Below are 19665 nucleotides of genomic sequence, written 5' to 3'. Positions count from 1 at the left end.
ATGTCTGGCAATACCTACAAATGAAACAATTCAGGGTTCAACGCATGTCCAAAACCCCTTTTCGCCTGATCAAAAGATAAATTACTGGATCAGAGTGGTAGTACACACTGCCTTTTAAATGCGGTCACTTCCTTCCAACGTTTTGTTTAGTAACAGTGAATCAGATGATGTCATTCACCTTGTTGGCCAGTGATTAACAGACTGCTCTACATTCTGTGACAATGAACACAACTGACTGCATTACCCTCTGAGTTTAATTTGAAAATGAAGGGGAAGACCGTTTTACAGTCAGATTACACCAAATTTGACTATTTTAAAGGCTTAATGCCTCAGCACTTGAATAGTTTGGCTAAGGATGAGGGAATAATTGCAGTTTTATTTTTTCCCAGAATTATGCAAAGTGAAAAAAGTGTTTAGTTGTTACACGTTGAACTATCTAAGTTTAATCAATTGCTAGTGAGTCTTTTATTCACTGCAAAACAGAACATAAATGTTAAATTGGGATGCTACAGGCGAGCACACAATTTAATATAAGAAAAAACGTTTCAAATGTTTTAATAATGAATGCATGTTTCTTGAGTTTACATTGAGAAGTTATTTAAAGAAAAAACTAACATTTTCCCTTTCATTAGTTCTTTCCAGGAAACTTCCTAGAAAGTGGCAAAACTGCAGTGCCCAGATGTGCATATATTCAAGTTGTAACTGACAGCAAAGATGGCTCTTCTCAGTATTTACTACGAGGGTTGAGTACCTCTTGTTGCTCAAGTCTTGTCAAAATATGAAAAAAAAAGACTTATGTTCACTGTTCACTGTTAACGGTCACTGTTAAGCAGCCTCAGGCATTACAGCATCTCCTACATTCTTTAACATCAACATAAGTCTCAACCAAACCAGTTCAGCTGCTCATAAGAAATAAGAGCGAGTCAGAATGGTGAAGCGTTAGCATCACGCTATCATAAAGGTACTCAGATGAAATGGCGAGGAATGAATGGAATATAAAAGTGCAGTACTTTTATTCATGTTTAATGAATTTATCCTGTTCAAGTATTCTTGAAAAAAATACAGAAAATACATATTTATAAAACAACGTGACAATGGACCTAACTGTACAAGTACAGGTCTAGCAACTACTCCACTGAGTTGTCAGAATTTGAAATTGCAGAATAAACGCACCCATTGAAATCAAAGGGAAATGTACGGATGGACTTTGAGCCTCTTATTTCCCCAACTATTGTTTCTGGTAAATTATATACAGTTAGATTAGAGGAAATCCAAGAATGTTGTAAAATTCAACATTTCAAAAAGAGTAAATAATGTTGTTCTTGATGTCTTGGATGCTTCTTCTCATGAAAATGGGGCATTTCCATTCTGCTCTTCCTCCTTCTGTTCAACCCAATCTGCTGTAGCTAAAGCAGTGCTAGAGAGACTTTCACCTTTCACTTTAAAGAGGCTCATGTCAAACATGCCTGACTGAAACTTTAATGCAAAAAAATCAGACACATTGTTAACAAACACTGGACACACCGGCCCTCAATAATCAATTCAGACATTCTGATTTTATGCACAACTACATTTTACAGGCAAGATGACTCCTGACTCCTTTAAAAAAATATTGGGTGAGAGGAAACTCTTAATACAGAGCAGACGTCACCTGATGTGAGTTGCTTGTACCAGAGTGAGGTGCTTCATCTTCTGTCTCAGACACAGTAGCGTTCAGAACCAGGAGGGAGGGATTTTCGTGGGAAACAGGGTAGCTTGTTTAGAGGAGACCTGTCCTCAGGCAGTGGCGAGTGTAGGAGCAGCACTGGCCACAGGAAGAGCCGCTGTGTCAGAAGGGGTAATTTCCATCAGACAGTCTCCCTTGCTGGACGAGTCCACTCTGGTTGGGCCTACAGAGTAATATTTAATGAGGTTTCATTTAGATTCTGAAAAAACAAAACAAAAAACAACTTCCATCCATCTATTTCTATGAAGTTTTCACAGGTTTGTAAATGAATGAGGCCGATGCCTAAAACACACACAGAAATGTGTGCCTTAACTCTGCAGAGGTATCCATACATTTATAAAGAGCTGGAGGGCAACTAGCTTAACCACAGATAATCTGCACAGTATATATTCACAGATGAATACCCTATACATCAATTTTCCATTTTTCTTTGTGTATTAAACAAAATCATACCTATATGATGTACTTGTAAAGGCAATTTCAACTTTGGACAGAGCCAGGCTAACCATTTCCCCCTGCTCCCAGTGAAGATATACCAGTAAGTTATTTATTCCGTGTTTTGAACAATGAGACTTGTGTTGTGTTATGTTATACGGAGTTGAAAATTACCCAAATGTTCAATCTCCTTGCTGGTTGTGACACTTTCAGAATCATTACCACTTTTCATTATCATTTAACTAGCAGCTGTTTATATATATAAAAATATAAACATCCAACGACTAGTCAACTATTGGCTTTATCTAATGACTGCTAGTCAATTAGGAAAATCTTTAGTCGGGAGCAGCCCTAATCTTTGCAGAAGCATACAAAGTTGACTCCCAGAAAGAAAGCTGATTTCCTAAAATGTTTAGCTCTGGTGATGGAATAGGATTCATTTGAATAATTAGTCTAAGTCAGTCATGTGTACTTGGGCATACGTCCAAAATATCATGATGATGAAAATTTTAAATGTCTTGAGTTGGCAATGATAGCTTTTTATTCCTCCTGTGCAACTCACCACTCTGTGTGGAGACAATGACGCAGTCTTCCTCGTCATCATCCTCAGTGTCAGCTTGAAAACCGTCTGCCTCCATTGCTTCCGTCTGGCAAATACAGGAATTTAAGACCATTTGAGTTACTTATAGGCTTATATCAAAATGCAAAATGCAAAAAGCATATTTTCTTAACATGATAATTTTTAAAAAAGATACCAAAAATGGCGCCTAAACTCATTCAACAAAGAGCTACAATGTTGCAGTAAAATCTGCATGGTAATTTGAAAGTCTGTCTGAGTGGGTCTCTACCTGCTCGGGGTCAGTACATCTCTTCATGAACTTGGTGATTGACATACTGCCTGCACTCTTCCTTTTGTTGGAGGATGAAGACGTGGTGGAGGAGGTCTGGGGTGTAGTGGGAGAGTTTCCCTGAGAGCCCGTGGCTGCCTGGGGTTCTTCACGAGACTCTTCTCGAGCTCCTGTGGTGAGGTAGGTCCACTGGCAGGGCACAGGAAGAGCCTCCTGGCCAAAACGGGACAGGACCTCTGTGTGCACATACCAGCAGCAGCGTCTGTAGGTTGTGCGCTTCTCATAAACAGCATTGTTCTTCATGAGGCGCTTCACCTGTATTCTGATTACAAAGAAAAAGTCACTTTATTAGACATAAAACTAAAGGATTTATTTCAAAATAAGATGTATAGTGGCTTGTACTACATTCACTTTATGTCCACTTTTTATTGTATTTGTTCTTAATGTATAAAACATATCACATTGTATATGGAGAGAAAGACCTTTGTAGGTGGTGAATTTCTTAGACAGTTAAACATTTAAATCATTTTATCATATTAACTTTTTAGCTCACATGTGTACACAGAAATTGTTATCACCAAATATTGTTGTTTCACCTGGTGGGAATGTTTTCTGCTGGGCTTTGAGGGCTGGACAGTTCAGGAGGTGATGATGGTGATAATGATGAGTTCTGCTGACGACAAAACTCCTGAAACTCAGTGATGATCACTTTGCTGCTGTTGATATTGCCGTGCAGCAAAGGCAACAGCTGACCGAGTACTGTAGAAGACAAGAACATTAGAGATGTTTTAGAAGATATTATTGGCTCATAAATAAACATTTTAAAAGTAATTTGTTGCAAACTGTAAGTAACTTACAAATTATGTAATGGTGTTAAACTAAAAGTAAAGTAAACACAGATCATTATACTCCAACACCACCATCCCATTGCCAAAATAGTTCAGCATACAAGTCTTTGAAATTTATAGGACCAAAATACACTGGATTTGTGAAATTGCTAATCTGTGAGGAGGAGAATATAGCACACACTGACTCACATTTACCATCAACACTGATTGCACATCCACATAAACAAGGCAAATGTTCCCACTGAAGAGGAATGTCGGCTCAGTTTGTCCCTAATGAATCACCACAAAAGCTATTGTCCAGCTTTAATCAATGTATCCAAGTCAATCATGTCACACACACACACACACACACACACACACACACACACACACACACTTACATTGTGCTTCTCTCTGACGCCTCTGTGACAGCTCCTCTGGGCTTGGGCTGTTGTCTACCTTGGGTAAAGGCACGACCAGACACACAGCATAAGGCTGGAAGAACTGCGAACCAGGTCCTTCTCCCTCCCAGACGCAGCCTTTCACCACTGGCTCCAGCACCTTCATCTTCTTCTTGGTGGACATCAACTCATCCCACTCCCTTGCTTTCAGTTTCTGACGCAGTTTCTGCTTCTCCAGGTCGCCACCCTCCTGGGAAATTGCATGTGTGTTATTGGTACAAACAGGTATTTTTAAATATTTTGAAACAAGAAAATCTGTCAACCGTCTATCAGAGTAATGCAACAAATAAAATTCATTAATCAGCCACTGCCGTACCTCTTCTTCCAGAGCCCCCTCATCATCTGAAAGGTAGCCATGAGGAACAAAGAAGCCATCATCATCATCATCATCACCACCGCCTTCCTCCTCGTCTTCCTGAAAATTATCAACAGTTCAAAGTTAAAAAAAAATAAAGTAAAATTAATATAATCTCATACTTCCACAATATGAATATATGATAAAAGCGTGTGTTTTGTTGCTGGCTCAAGTTCAAAAAACAAATTGAAGCCCATTTCCTTCCATAATGTTAATACATTCAGAAAAAAACAAAACACTCCAATAAAACTTAATGATATGCTTTGATTATTTAGATCAACAAATCTACATCTGTACTTTCAGTAATACAGATTATGACAAAGTCAGCTAAAAAGCCATGCATGGGTAACACAACATAAAACTTGTCAATCATTTCATACTTCTTTAAAAGGCACCTTTTAAATCTCAAAGCAATTCTGAATAACTTTATTCAAAACCTTTTTTAAAAAAAAGGACCATGCCAACATTTTTGCATGTTTGCAAGTATGTTTTAAAATGATTGCTTAATTTTTAGCTATATTTAACTAGTTTGAGTTTGAAATTTAAATACAGCAGCCCAGGGTTTCTGCCAGTGTGTGGCATCCCGACGACCTGCTGGGCGTAAACATCATGATTTTTTAATTAAAGAATGTAATTTTAAGATATTTTTTAAACTACAGTGACAGTGGAGCAGCTTGGTTGGAAACCAATTTGCCCAATACTTTCAACTTTCACAAACAAATGTTACCTAGCAACCTCATCTAGTGAGCCAGACGGTAACACAGATGCTTTGACATTTAGGGATAATATCAAGGTGGAAAGGTAAAAGCCAAAAAGCCTTGGACAGTTTTTTTCTGACGGCCAAATACTGAAGGTGATGGCAGTGAGCAAGAGACAGCTTACATTCTTATTCTTATGGAGTAAACAATGTTAGCCCAGTACAACCATTGTACCACAGCCAAACTGCCAGTGCTGAATGGCCGCTGTACTCTTAAAAAATAAAATAAAAATGCAGATTTCCCCATTAAACTACATGTGACGCAGCAAATAAACAAAGTAACGTATCCCAGTCTGTTGTCAAGCTGTATGTACATCAACAGTAGCACAAGATTTCTCCCAATAAATATATTTGTAACCAGAGACAATTCATGAAGTTAACGTTGTCAACATCTTTGGTGTAACGTTACGAGAGAGGTAGTTTCGTTTACTCATTCATAAATTGTGTAAATAAGCTCCGGTTGCAGTATCATAGTTACTGTGTGTTGTGTTTGCTTGCACAGGAAATAAATAAAAAACCGCTGTTTATTTAACAATTCTGCCGCATCTTCTTGTTCCCTTCTCAGCAGACTGCAAAAAGCTAACACTGACTAGCCTAAAACCGGAGGTCAGGCCACAGTACAAACGAAATAACACTCATTGCTTTTTCTGTTTTCAGTTTTTCCCACAACAGCAAAAACAAAAAGACAAAACAACAAATCACAGAAGAAAACGTGATTACTGCGAGCAGCTAACTAAGCCCAGCTTTCTTAAAGGGAAGCTGTGGGTGTGCTAACAAGAGGTGTAGAAAGTATTCGAGTCATTTAATATTGAGTGTCTGCGGATACCGAGTCCCGATCAGATTTTTTAAATACACTTTAATAAAGTTGCATAGCACACACTTTAAGTACATTAAAGTGAATGATAATCAATTCAATGAAAATGCTTGACAATTGAATAGTTCTACAATGCGTCAAGAAAAAAAATGCCTGCATCGAAGAGGTTCCTTAACGTTCGTTTTTTATACAATAAAGTATAAAATAACAAACACTCTCTGTAATAATACTAGATATTGATGTATACACTACATAAACAGAGGAAATTTTAGAACATCGTCATACTCACCCCTTCACTGTGTGACAGGGACTCTCCTGGTTCCTCTTCCTCCCATTCTTCATCGCTGTCCACCTCATAGTCAAACAAATCCTGTGGTCACAGAACACAGCTGTTATTCCTCACAACAATGCAAATACAATTCTTGGATAAAGTGTAAATATTGAATCAAAGCTATAATCTTTTGAGTTGACAGTCGATACAGACGTCTGTTACATTTAAACAAACATCAATATAATACCGTTAAAGAAAAGTAGGTAATGCTGAGTATCATTGAGATCTCTTAATTATGGGATGAGTATATTGAACAGAATGATACTTTTGCAAAAAGACTTACCTTATCTTGTTTAAGAGGGCAGCGAGGTGAGATGTGTGAGCTCTTTTTACTCCAGGTGCCCCAGTACGCTGGACGGTAGTTTTCATGGAACTGGAGCAGTTTCATAGGTCCATAACGTTTACGATCAGGCACGCCATCTGGTTTAGGCCCTTCCACTGCTATACACTCACTGAGAAAATCATACGCATGGGGGAAGAAAGAATGGTTAACCATAAAGTTACAGGAAAATGTATTCAAAAAATGTATATAGGAAGCACAAAAACTGCACCAAGCATCTGAAGTTACACAACACATTATGAACCACGGCACACAGCTGAGAATGTAATAGATGATCCCAGCCACCAAACATGTTTTGAGCCAGGCAAGTTTTTAACAAATTATACAGAAAATGCCAGAGCTGACCAACCTGGAGCCAAATGGAAAGTCTGTTTGGTAAAATATACAGAATCATTAACTAAAAGGAGTTGTTGAGCTTCATAAAAGACGAAATTCATTTCATTAGAGGATTAACAAAGCTTGATAACGGCTCAGAAAACGAGAACTGGTGTAATATCTAATTAACAATGAAGTTTCAGCAACTTAAACCGTTTTAAATGTTATAAAACTGTCGCGTAGCTACATTCGTTAAGAGATTTAGTTTTGGTTTGTGAGGAAAGAGACCTTGTATTGTCCATAGGTCTTTTGACAGAGAGTTATGTTAAGTGAAGCCTTTTTTGATCTACCATATAGACAGGCAGAAGACAGCGTGTACAGAATTAGCTTGGATCACAGCTGCTGAAATCAGCCCAGCACTGTTTGTATATATTTCAGTATCTGTGCACAACAGCAGTGACCCTACAGCACAGAATGAGTGTTACGAGTATGAGACAGGTTTACCATGATGGTGCATCTGTCAATGCATTGTTATTGCCATGTGCTCCTTTTATATCTCTCTCCACTCATAATTAAGAACTGAATTGCGGTTACAGTTTCACACAACCTTACACGTAGCAAGATGCTAATTAGTGTGTACACAACTCTGGCATCAGCTAGATATTAGCCAATACTTCGAGTTTAGGTATCAAGTTTTGGATCGATGTATGGATACATTTCTGTTAACTGATCACTTCAATGGAAGTTTCAGAATATACTGGTATTTTCTTAGTCACTATAATATCACCACCATATATCAGTTTTTATGATAATCACTATTGCCAGTCTCACCTTAGGGAGTCAGTCTGTCTGGGTTTGGTGGGTCCCCACCGGCGGGGTTTTTGTCCAATCCAGTCTTTCAGTCCATCTCGTTTATCAGCTGGGTTCAACAAATACTGGTCCAGTTCCTCCAAAACAGAGTCCTCACACTGAACCCGGCACAGTGGTGCCAGAAACACGTTTTCTTTTATCTCAAATGGAGCAAACTTCCCACACGCAGCTGCAAGTGTCTGAAAAGGGATACAACAAGTTGCAGTCATATTGTTATTACCAAGTATTTCAGTTGACTATCTTTGTAAAAAAAAAAAGAGGATACAGAGGATTAGAGCATGTGTTGCAACATTATACCCTGTAAGCGAATGTTGATTAGGCACTAAGATAACATAATAATCACTAGATTTTAGGCATCAACAAAGTGTACCAGTGAGCAATGTAGTTATGAACAAAACAGTTTATAGAGGGATAAACTTACCTAAATAAAGTTTTTCTGTAAAAGTGTGATATTTACTAACCTTTGGAGCCTGTTGGATCTTGGCTTTCTGTAGAAATCGTGTAATTTCTGCTTTCTCAGCTTTGAGGCGCTATGAACAGATACACATTGGTCAACAGACTATTCAGTAAAATGGACCATATCAAATCTGGAAAAAATAATGTTGTAGTATCTACCTAACTCAGACCAGCACTTCTACATTAACTTACATCCTTCTCTTCTTTCAACCGTTTCTCTTCTTCCTTCATTCGCTTCTCCTCTTCTTTCTTCCGTTTTTCTTCAAGCTTTGCCCTGAAGAAAGATTATAGCAAATCATGTAGCAAACCAAAATCAACCATAACCAACACTGACTCACAAAACAGAAAATATGTTATATAGAGTTTTCATTACTCACTCTAGCTTTGATTTCCGTTGCTCCTCTTTGGCTTTTAACCTCTCTGCCTTTTCCTTCTCCTCCTTTTCTTTTTTCTCTCGTTTCTCTCGCTCATCTTTTTCTTTTTTCTCTCGTTTTTCTCTTTCTCGCTCCTCCTTTAGCTTGCGAGCCTCTTCTTTCTTTTTTTCCTTTGCAGCTTTAGCTTCTTCCTTCTGGCGCTCTTTCTCCTGTTGCTGTCGAAGCCTGTCCTCTTGTTCTTGTAAACTCTACAAGTGCAAAAGTTCAATCAGATGAGAAAAAAAAACAGTGAATTAACAAATAAGGCTGTGACACAATGGTTTAAACCAACATCTATGAAATTTAGAACACAATTCAAATTCCGTTTGTAGTGTATCCATTAAAAATCCCACCTTTAATGAGCGTCTTTTGATATTTTTCTGTTCTGCTGGTATCTTGGGGGTGGTCTTTGGCTCCTGTGATGATAGGGAAAAACAAAACAAAAATGATAATCATTGTCTGAATGTGTTTGACACAATGTCATCCAGTCTAATTTGCGTGATTAATATCTGGAAAAATGATTGCAATACGATGATATTGTCCTTAGAAGGAGACGTTTTTATTTACAGAGAGAGCGGGGCCTGTTCTACGGAGACCTCCATGTTTCTACAGTAGCCCAGAATGGACAAACCAAACAAACAGGGCCTTTCAAGTTTTTTTTTTTTAGTGTCACGGCCACCGTAGTTTTTTTCCTATATGCTTGAAACTGGAGAGTGAGGCGAGTTGATTGCAATCTGCAGCTTCACTACTATATGCCACTGAATCATACACACTGGTCCTTTAATACTGAGGATATCTGTAAATGTTTTAAGATCTATTGTATATATTAACAAACAAGAACATTTGTGAAACCCAAAGCACTAATATCTAATGGCTATTTATTCATCTTAACTGAGTAATACTCATAGTTACTATGAGTAAATAGCCATTAGATATTAAAGCTTTTTAAAATCACTACCCTCTTGAGAGCCTCAGATTTCTTCAACAAATCTTAATAAGTAACCTAGTAAGTACTAACCAAAACTAAATGTCCCCCACCATAGGGACACCTTTTTTTCACACCTAAAGCAGCACTTCCTGCAGTTTGTTTTGTGTTACTCAAAACACTGTAAGTGCTTTCTACTACACATCACTAAGTGGGATTAAATAAATAGCAAACTGTGAGATACTACATACTGTAGGTGTTGTAGAGAGTGTAGGGTCATCAGTCTTCTCAGGTGAGCTTTCAGATGAGGAGCTCACTGATGAAGTTGACAGCATGGACCTGTTTCCTAAACTGGAAACGTTTCCTGACTCATTCTGCTCCTCTGGCTCACTTTCAGAATCCTGTGTTGTGTCAAGCAGCGAGATAGAAGCAGTCTGATTCCCATCTTTTTCCTCCTCTTCCTCTTCCTCCTCCTCCTCTTCTACGTCATCTTTGTTGACTACCGTGCAGTCTAAAGTGTGTGTTTTAGGAGTGTGATCAGCACTTTTGGATTTCCCAGAAGAGGCAGTTGTGTCTTTTCCCTTATGCTTGTCCTTTGTTGGGAGGCAGGGAGAGGCAGGAGCAGGTGAATCAAGGCGCTTTACAGGTGAACTGTTGTCCGCAGTCAGATCTATTACCATGTTCTCATTTGAGGGTGAAGGGCGCCTGCGGCTCAGGAAGCCATCAAGGGGCCCAAGACCGTTAACCAAGGGTGGCCCATTGTGCACAGGGAGTGCAGAGGACTCATTCTCATTCTCCCTGTCTGAGACTCCTGGTTCAGGGCAGGCATGTCCACAGGGGCGTTTAGGTGGCTGGTTGTCTTTAGGTTCAGGGTTCAGGCGCTTGAATGGGAGACGAGCTGCAGGCAGAATTTAAGTTAAAAAAGCAAAAATTGAGTCATTGAGCAGTTGTGCTGTATCTCTCCGCATAATGAACAACAGATGAAGGGGCTATCGCACAGTTGTTCATCAAAATACAAAAGTTTATGTGTTAATTGACAGATTATATGATATGTCACTGACAACAGAGATTTAAGGGGTTTAACAATCCCAGGTCGAAACAACTAAAGCCATATAGTTGAATTACAACAGTATGAGTTTATGCTACTATGTAAATATAATCAAGACAAAATAAGCAATACATAAAAGGTGCAAAAACCATTAATAGACATTGTAAAAGTTAAGTATGGTAAGACATGCATACTATTAAAATAATACATCCTCCATGCTAAGTTATTATTAATTGTATCTTATCATGTATTATTCTAATAATAATATTTTAATAGTGTCCAATGTAAAATCAAACAAAATCACAAACGTTTTTTTACCTTGGATAAGTTTCTTGTTGGCATTGTTACTTGACTTACAATCCATGCCTGAAAAGAACAAAAACAGACACATCAGAAGATAATACTTCGAGCCCAACATCATTTCAAAATATAGGAAATAATGAACTAGCACTGAAGATCAATCAATGACTTGAACTGGAAGATTTTTGTAGCAGATGAAAACACAATGCTAATTTAAAATGACATCCACTGCACGTAAAGCTTTCAAGATATAACTTATTTGCGTGACTATATTTAAAATAACAACAACCTAGAGGCGGATAACACACTTACACAACAACAACTCCACGCAATAACTTTATTATTAAGACTCCGCTTGGAGGAATAAGATTAGTTTACTACTGTAATGACCACATGCACTGTGGGTCTTCAAATCCTAAATCACCTTGTATTAATGTGAAAAGTTTATCCAGTAGCAAAAACGCCCCCGAGTGTATAATTTGTAAAGGAGAACCATTAAATGTCACAACGTCGGTGTGCTAACACTACAACGTTACAATGAATGTGTTGGTTGTGTTTGGTTTGCTCTCCCGCCAACCGGTGTATCAGTGGGTACTGAAGGCCCGGTCTAGTCCGCAGGGCAGGCACCTTACACGGCTGTCAGGCAAAGGATGCATGCCCGACCACAATACTGAAAACCTCGCTACTACTGAGAACTGTTGCACACAACGCCGAGTTACTACAGTCACAATACGCGTGTGTGTGTGTGTGTGTGTGTGTGTGTGTGTGAGAAAGAGCAAAGACAGTGGAGCTGCTCTGGAGATTCACCTATGAAAACAGCTTTCATGTGAGGCGCTAACGTTAACAAACTCACTGATGCTACAACGACTAGCTTGTCTGCTAACCTAACAAAACTAGCATCCTTTGCTAAGCACCTCGGGTGAAGCTAAGACCTAGCATAGCGACGGCAACAGAGGAAGCAGTGTAGCCGAGTTGACAACCGAGGCTAACAAGCTACAGTTTTATTTTTAATAGTCTGGTGAACTGAAAATACTGGTAGTTATCTTACTTTAACACAACGTTATTGTTTCTCATCTGACATTAAACGTAACAGAATTAGGAGTTAGGTAACAGGATAACATTAGCAATGCCGGGCAGTTAGCCGGAGACAGCTAGCTTCAATGAAAAGTTAGCGGCAGATTTTCATATTAAATCAGTTTACGTTCGCCTGTAACAATGACAACAGCTAACGTAAACTGCTGTCAATGGGGGAAACCTGGTTGCTAGGGTTAAATAGCTACTTTAACGTTAAGCTACACATATTTATCTGACGTTTTTCCTCATTTGGTGGACGCACAATTATCAGCGTTAGACAAAACTGACGTTGCACTCCGTCCATATTACAGAAGTAGACATTTTACCAAGTTAATATAACCATATGTACGTTGGTAGACGTGGCATTAGCATTACCTCTTCTGCGGGGAGTCGATGCAGCCAAATGTCCGTCCACAGGAGGATTTTCCGCCGCCAACATCCCAACCACTAACCCGGGGCTCCTCTCGTTTGCGATATCCTCCGGAAAAACAACGGCACAGATTTCGTAAACACCCGAGAATGCCCCCGAAAACGAACCAAAGTGTTGCACTGCTATTGAAACGACATGTATTTCTAATTTATTTCACGTAAAACATAACATATTCTCTTTCCGCATCTCCACAAACTCCCTTGGTTTACCCCGCTGCCTGCCTCGCGCTCCTCAGTCGGAATTGGCGGGAGTATGTCACTTGCGTCAGTGACCGTCGCTGATTGGTCAAAACCACGTTAGTGATCACCGGTGGAAGCGTTTGTTTTTAAACAGTGCGCTGCGCGTTTACTCGGTGCTTAGTGTAGTAATGAAGCGCTCTCTTGGATGTTAGAAGCACTAGAGTTTTAAATGTTGTGTGATACTTCAAATTGTTCCTCAGAAATACGAAATTATGGGAGCTGCTTTAATTCAGTGGACTAAATCTGTTACGCTTTTTTTTTAAATGAACGTACTATCCACCCCGTTCGGGACGCCCTGTGTTATAAACCGGAATATGTCAGCTGTATCTTCTGTCTGATGTTTTGGGCTCTGTGATTGGCCGCGGACATTGACTTTAAGAAGTCAGGGTTGCCATGTTGGTAAAATGAAAGAAAGGAGTTAGGGAAAGACGTCCGATATGCCCGGTGCTCTCTGGATGACAACTAGTCAACAGTAGTTAGGGTTAGTTAGTTAGTTAGTTAGTTAGTTATCATGAGTGAGGCACAGAATATAATATTCCCAATACACTAATTAGTGACATATTCCAATATTGCTTTTACTCATATTTAAATACTAAAACACAGTTTGTCACCCTCTCCACCCACAGTTGTGTTGTTATCAAATGATGATTAACATAAACAAGAGTCACTCAAGAGACTCTGCTACAAAATAATAATATCTTCTTGTAAACTGTTTACAGACTGTGGGGGACTACTAACCCCGCCTGTAATTGAATGGGTGGGATCCAAACGAAAGGGAGTCATGTTGGAGTCATGCGTTTTCCGTTTACCGCTCGCATGAATCCTGGGACTTGTAGTTCTTTAGGCTCCCGAGCATGTTGGATCCAAACAGTTCGGAACTACAAGTGCTACGGTGGTGCGCAGCCGCAGTATGTCCCATAGGGTCGAAAAGGCGCATCCTGAATGATTCCGGACCCCTGCGGTTGTCGACGGAAACGTGAGGACATAAACGTTATCCCGGTAATGTTGATATATCTATTGTACGCTTTACTTTGACTTGTTAGCTACAACCGACGTTTCACTCGTTGTCAACCGCCGACCGGTCAGTCAAATTAAGCGGCAGCCTTATTTAAAGAGTAACTCTGTTTGTGCCGCACAACACGCTTTAGCTGCTATCTACTGTATAATAAAACACATAAAGTAAACACATTATAACTTCATATAGGCGCAGTTAAAGAGAAAACTGCATGTGTTAGTATTAAAATTAGGCAGCGAAACACTTTGTCTAAAGTTGTGTACATGCAGTCGGGAGAGCCACCGGTGTGATCACCGTTAACTGGCTGAAGGTTAACATTAGCATGTAAATTGTGATCAGTGTTAGCGAGGCTCTTTAGTTGTGAAGCAAGTAAAACACAAGTAATAAGTGTTATTGTAGTCAAAAGACATAAGACAATTGGTGAAAGGTTTCTTGTCTGGAATGGTGTTAATGTGAGTGTTTACTGTGTATTTCTATTTCTGTATATTTCTATTATTCAGGAAAGAATTGGGATTTCAAAATGGCAGGTTTGTCACTTACAATAATCTCTTATTTGTCTATCTATTTTCTGTATATCTATATATTCTGTAAAGTCACATTAAATATCTCTCTCTCTGTCTCTCTCTCTTTGTTTCTCCTCTGCCATGCATTCAAGCATATTGTGAAATATTCAATTGTAAAAAAAAAAAAAAGCCAAAAGTAAGATGGTCATATACACTTTACTTCATGTTTCAGATCGAGTGAATAACTTTCCTCCCCTGCCTCAGTTTATGAGAATAAAGCCATGCTTCTACCAGAACATTGAAGAGGAAATCCCTGCACCGCACCAGCAGTTGGTGCGCAGAGTCTACACGCTTTGGATGAGTGTGTGGTTTTTTTTGTCACACACATTTTCTAACTTTCTGTTTGGAAGAGAAGGATTCATTCTTCTCTCTGCTGTTGAGTTAAAGCTCACTACCCTTTTCTCCCTTTGTCTTCCCTCCACCTCCCCACTGTCCTGTTTCCTCTGCAGTGTATTCAGGCACACTGTGCATAAATGTGATCTCATGTATTGCTTGGTGGGCCGGCGGCGGAAATGCCACCAACTTTGGCTTCTCCCTACTCTGGCTCATCCTCTTCAGCCCTTGCAGTTACGCCTGCTGGTTCAGACCACTCTACAAAGCCTTCAGGTTAGTCAGTGCATCACCCAGCAGTGCCCCTGCAGACGTCACAGGTTAACGTATATCATCACTTCACATGTAACAATACTCACACCGAGAAACAGAATCCCAAACATACAGGTTGAAATGTTAATATACCGACAGGATTGAAATCAGTAGAAACCAGTTGAAGTGAAAATAGAAGGGGCCATAGCACAGAAAAAAACTAAGTAGGAAGTAGTCAGTCTATTTAAATTCTTGGAAGACAGATGGAGGTTTTGAAATTAGCCCCGACTTGACTTCGGGACAGATGTTTTATGATCAAACTTCTTAGATTTTGTAGAGATAATCTGTGAACTCTTGCTGCTGATGTGGGTGGGTGGGTGAGGGGAAAGTGTGTACAGCATCAGTCGAATTGGATAAAACAAGGTTTATCTAGCTATGTTATGTAAATGAGGCTGAACGTTTTTGTGATGTACTTGATATGTGACCGGATTGTTCACTGTATGACTCTGAGAAATTGTGCAGCCATCAAGATTTATGGAAATATCCACGAAAACTGGACCAACGAGCAACATTTGTTTTTTCTATCTTCAGATGTAGGAAATTACAAAGTTCCAGTGATGCCTCAACATATTCTGAGAAAAGAGACACAGCTTTACCAGTGATCTTTTTCTTATCAGCTCGGTCTTTTCAGTAAAAGGGTTGTTTAAAAATAACTTTCTGTGAAAGAGCCTGTATGGGCAGGTTGTTTTTTAGTGAGCTAATTAATAGAGAAAGAAAACAGAAAGACAGCACAGTAGAAGTAGGTCAATATGTGGGCTCAGAGGCATGAATTCAAAAGTTTCAGTGACTGTTTTGACAGCTCTGTTTAGCACAATATAATCAGTTAAATCTATATTAAAATCAGTCGGTTATAATGCTGTGCTCAGGCAGGGTTTTGGTTGTGTACGCTTAGTGATATGTGATCTGTAAGGCGCACGTGTTTCCATTAGATAAATTATATATTACTTAGTTCATATCTGCAAATCTTTAAAAGTAAAAAGTCAAATTGTGGGTTTTTTGGAAGCGTCACACAACTTATCTAAAAGTATATTGGAGGCTTCGGCATCATCAGGCCTATTACAAGCACCAGCACTACTGTTGCCTTCAGTAGCTAGGGACTTTATTTGAACAATATTTTTATCATAGTTAATAGTCTGTGTTCATTTATGCAGTGATATTATTATATAATGCTGGAAAGTGTTGGGAAAAATGTGTAATAATAAATATATATCGACTCTACTAGTTTTCCATTGTGCTTTCATACTTTGGACAGAATTATTGTGTGAAGTTGTGGTAAAAGGACAAGAACAAGTAGGAGGAAGAAACATTGCAACTAAAATAGAGGAACTCTTGGCATGTTTGTTTTCTACTGTGTCATCCCTTTGTATTCTCTTCTTTTGTCATGTTCTCATAGGGCCGATAGCTCGTTCAACTTCATGGCCTTCTTCTTCATCTTCTTCCTTCAGTGTGTTTTGGCCCTCATCCAGGCTATAGGCATCCCTGGCTGGGGAACATGGTGAGTTGAACCAAACCAGCTTCGTAGGCTGCTGCACATGTTGCTTGCCAGTTTTTTTACCAGAGAGTGGGTCATGAGGGCTCATGTCAAATGATCAAGACAGCTGGAAAATGTGCTTTCCACAAGACTTGCATTTGCACGTCTGTTCAAATTATGACTCTAAGATTGATTTAACACTAAAATAAAACCATGAAACACATGATGAAGTTTTCAGAATTGAGTAGTCAGACACCATCAGCGGCTTTTTACATTTTTACTTCTATTAGTTGCCGATTAAAGGTTGGTTGTGGGCTGCTGACGCGGTGCTCACTCACTCACTCAGTTTGCTGAACCATCAGCCGCTTGATGTTCAATGTAAATAGGGGTTCTAAGGTTTCAGTAATATCCTTATGACTAAATGACTAGAGGCATGCTTTATAGTTTTCATTTATCAAAAAAGAAGGGCAAACCATTGTTTTTGAAGTGTTGTTTCTAAAACTGAAAATGCTATTATTTCAGCACATGATTGATTCATTTTCAAAAAGAAAGTGTTCACATTTTAAGAATGGCATTTATAAATTTTTTTAGTTGAACTCTTCATATATATCCCTTTCTTGTGTAGAAGTAATTTCAATGTTAACACATGATTTTACAGTCAGAATTGCATTTTCAACACATTTCTTTTTTTAAAGCAAATATTTTTCTTGTTAATTATATATATTTTTAACACAAACAATTTTCCTAAAACGGAGTAATATTTATGTTTAATAACTGAACATCCGCTTGACAATAACACTGTTCACTCATGATATAATGTGTCATGTAAAGTCAGTTTTACACTGGTCGTCATTATGCTGTTTGTCACTGCATCTGTTTCCTCACTGCTTAATGGCTCATTAGTAACTTTTGGATATTTGTATTAAATCCACTTTGCTAATTACATACTGTGTGATCCACTAACCGTACTACTGCATCTCACTCTCACCAACACCTCAAAGCGGCTGGATTGCGACAGTGACGTTTTTCAGCACAAATATGGGCTCCGCTATAGTGATGCTTATCACAACTGTGCTCTTCACTCTGGTGACTGCTTTAATGGCTCTGGTTATCATTAAGGTGAGTGAATACGCACGTTGAAAAGGCACACACACACACACACCCACACTTGCATTGAATTGTTGTCCTTCATGTATATTAACCCACACAGACGCTTGAAAACAGGCACAAATACAATCGGAACTTATTTTTGACCTTTTCTTTTGATGTGGCAGGTGCACAGATTTTACCGTGGCGGCGGCGGTAGTTTGGAGCGCGCTCAGGAAGAGTGGAGCACCGGGTTGTGGAAGAGTGCACCAGTAAGAGAAGCAGGGTTCAACGCTGTTGCTCAGACGGCCCAAGGGCCGAGCCTGCCCCAGTACCCTGCCGCAGTGCCGAGCTATCCCGACAACAGTCACTGGTGATAGCTGAGAGTCGCCTCTAGATGGAGACAGATAACTGGCCATTTCTGTGGTGGGAACGAAAGCACTTCAAAGCACCACAAACATTTCACATTAACATGACAAAATGCAGACGTATTTTTTTGAATGAGAGGACAGGATTTGCTATAAAAAGTCTTATGAGTTTTCTCATCAAAGCTCATTAAAGCCTGACCCTTGTAGTGGAGGGTTATCTTCAAAATATACTATTCCATTTCAACTTTGTTTACATATAGTTTATTAAAATGAATGAGAAGGAAATATAATTTTATGCTCAAAAGAAATTTGCTGAGGAAAATGTACAATCTTGCATATATGCAGTTGGAAACTCCAAAAAGAGAGTAAATTGTTTCAGAATAGCAGTATGTGAGGGACGTGTGCCTTATGGACCTTTTATGATAGCATTGTTTTATGTAGTGCCAGACTCTGCATGCTAGATAAATCATAGTATGCTGTAGAATGGGGGTTTTCTTTCTTTTGCAACAAGAGACTGTCTGCAAACTGCACGATTTTTTTATCTGTGTATTGCGTGTATTCTGGCAGGAGTTCAGTTTATTTTTGATACGTTGTGCTTTATATCTCCATGCTTGCCTGCTTTGGCTAAGATTTCTTGAAATTTGCTTTAATATTGCTTGCAGATTTAGCATGTGAACAATATCTTGCTTGACTTTCGCCTTAACAAGTGCTGTTAAGTGAAGCAACGTGTGGAACCATTTCAAGAAGTTGTCGGTGCGTAATCCCCCTCTGTGATTTCTCACTGAGCACTGATGTGCCAAAACACTTGCCTCTTTCATTATTGTGAAACTGAACAAAAGCCACGCCCAAAGTAGATGTTGTTTTGCACTCAGTATTTCTCAGTTTCTGTAATTCTAAAGCTACACTGTTTGCTTTTAGTGGTCAGCGCCCTGCCGTGAAAGCAGCTTATCAGCTGTTGTCAATGTTCCAGTCACTTTCACTACACCAGATAGACTGAATTTTTGTGTTTAGTGACTGCAGTGTGCTTGCATGAAGAATATCACGGGTGTGGGACTGAACAGTAGTCTCTTTTTTTCAGTGAACTGACCTCATGTAACCAATACAGACACAAACAACTCAACTTGCTGACTGAAAAAAAGATACTGCAAATGGATCAGCAGTAAAATGAAATCTTGCATGTGGTCTGTTTAAATGCAGTCTGATATTTCAATTAAATCCAATGAATGTGGATTTTTATGCCGGTAATCTAACAATTCAACCACTTTGTTTTCGCTCAATGATCCAGTCAAAGCCTATATAAAGTGTAGGCACTGACTGGAAGTGAAAGATGCCTGCCTCATAGTTTGACTATTTATTCTTCAAGTGTCCTTCATGGCCAACTGCCAAAATTTGAGTTTTGATTTTTCTCTGTTATTTGATAAGTGACAAAACAGATCTGTTAAAGTTACCTTTTAAATATTGCAACATTTCAATAAATATTCTTATTCCCATTGTGCCTGTCTGTCCTAGCTGAATGTAAAAGACATTTTAATGGTTGGAATTTGTGGTTATAATCT

The 19665-nt window shown here is 39.0% G+C and overlaps 2 protein-coding genes across 4 annotated transcripts; one reads left to right on the top strand and one right to left on the bottom strand.

The window, feature by feature from the left end:
• Positions 1-1007: 1007 nt before the first annotated feature.
• chaf1a (chromatin assembly factor 1, subunit A (p150)) lies at positions 1008-12991 on the bottom strand. Of its 3 annotated transcripts, XM_051376079.1 has the most exons (17): positions 12935-12991; positions 12671-12773; positions 11240-11287; positions 10125-10771; positions 9302-9364; positions 8913-9157; positions 8728-8809; positions 8541-8609; positions 8041-8258; positions 6838-7006; positions 6513-6593; positions 4614-4712; positions 4238-4487; positions 3606-3768; positions 3010-3331; positions 2724-2808; positions 1008-1889 (listed from the first exon to the last, which is right to left on the bottom strand). In XM_051376079.1, the coding sequence occupies exons 2-17, from the start codon at positions 12732-12734 to the stop codon at positions 1777-1779; spliced, it is 2718 nt and encodes a 905-aa protein (XP_051232039.1). In that variant the 5' UTR covers positions 12735-12773; positions 12935-12991; the 3' UTR covers positions 1008-1776. The 3 variants fall into 3 exon arrangements, with proteins under 3 accessions (XP_051232039.1, XP_051232040.1, XP_051232041.1); XM_051376080.1 differs by lacking the exons at positions 12671-12773; positions 12935-12991 and adding an exon at positions 12270-12364; XM_051376081.1 differs by having other exon boundaries at positions 1786-1925; positions 12671-12976.
• An 863-nt stretch (positions 12992-13854) lies between these two features.
• Positions 13855-19599, top strand: scamp4 (secretory carrier membrane protein 4). The gene is made up of 7 exons (XM_051376489.1): positions 13855-13963; positions 14480-14506; positions 14715-14843; positions 14992-15148; positions 16578-16679; positions 17657-17774; positions 17930-19599. The coding sequence occupies exons 2-7, from the start codon at positions 14500-14502 to the stop codon at positions 18116-18118; spliced, it is 702 nt and encodes a 233-aa protein (XP_051232449.1). The 5' UTR covers positions 13855-13963; positions 14480-14499; the 3' UTR covers positions 18119-19599.
• The last annotated feature ends 66 nt before the right edge of the window (positions 19600-19665 follow it).

This window comes from Dicentrarchus labrax, unplaced genomic scaffold, assembly GCF_905237075.1.
Source record: "Dicentrarchus labrax unplaced genomic scaffold, dlabrax2021, whole genome shotgun sequence".
Taxonomy (NCBI): domain Eukaryota; kingdom Metazoa; phylum Chordata; class Actinopteri; family Moronidae; genus Dicentrarchus; species Dicentrarchus labrax.
Note: the sequence above shows the minus strand (reverse complement) of the source record. Positions and strands in the feature narration are given on the sequence as shown.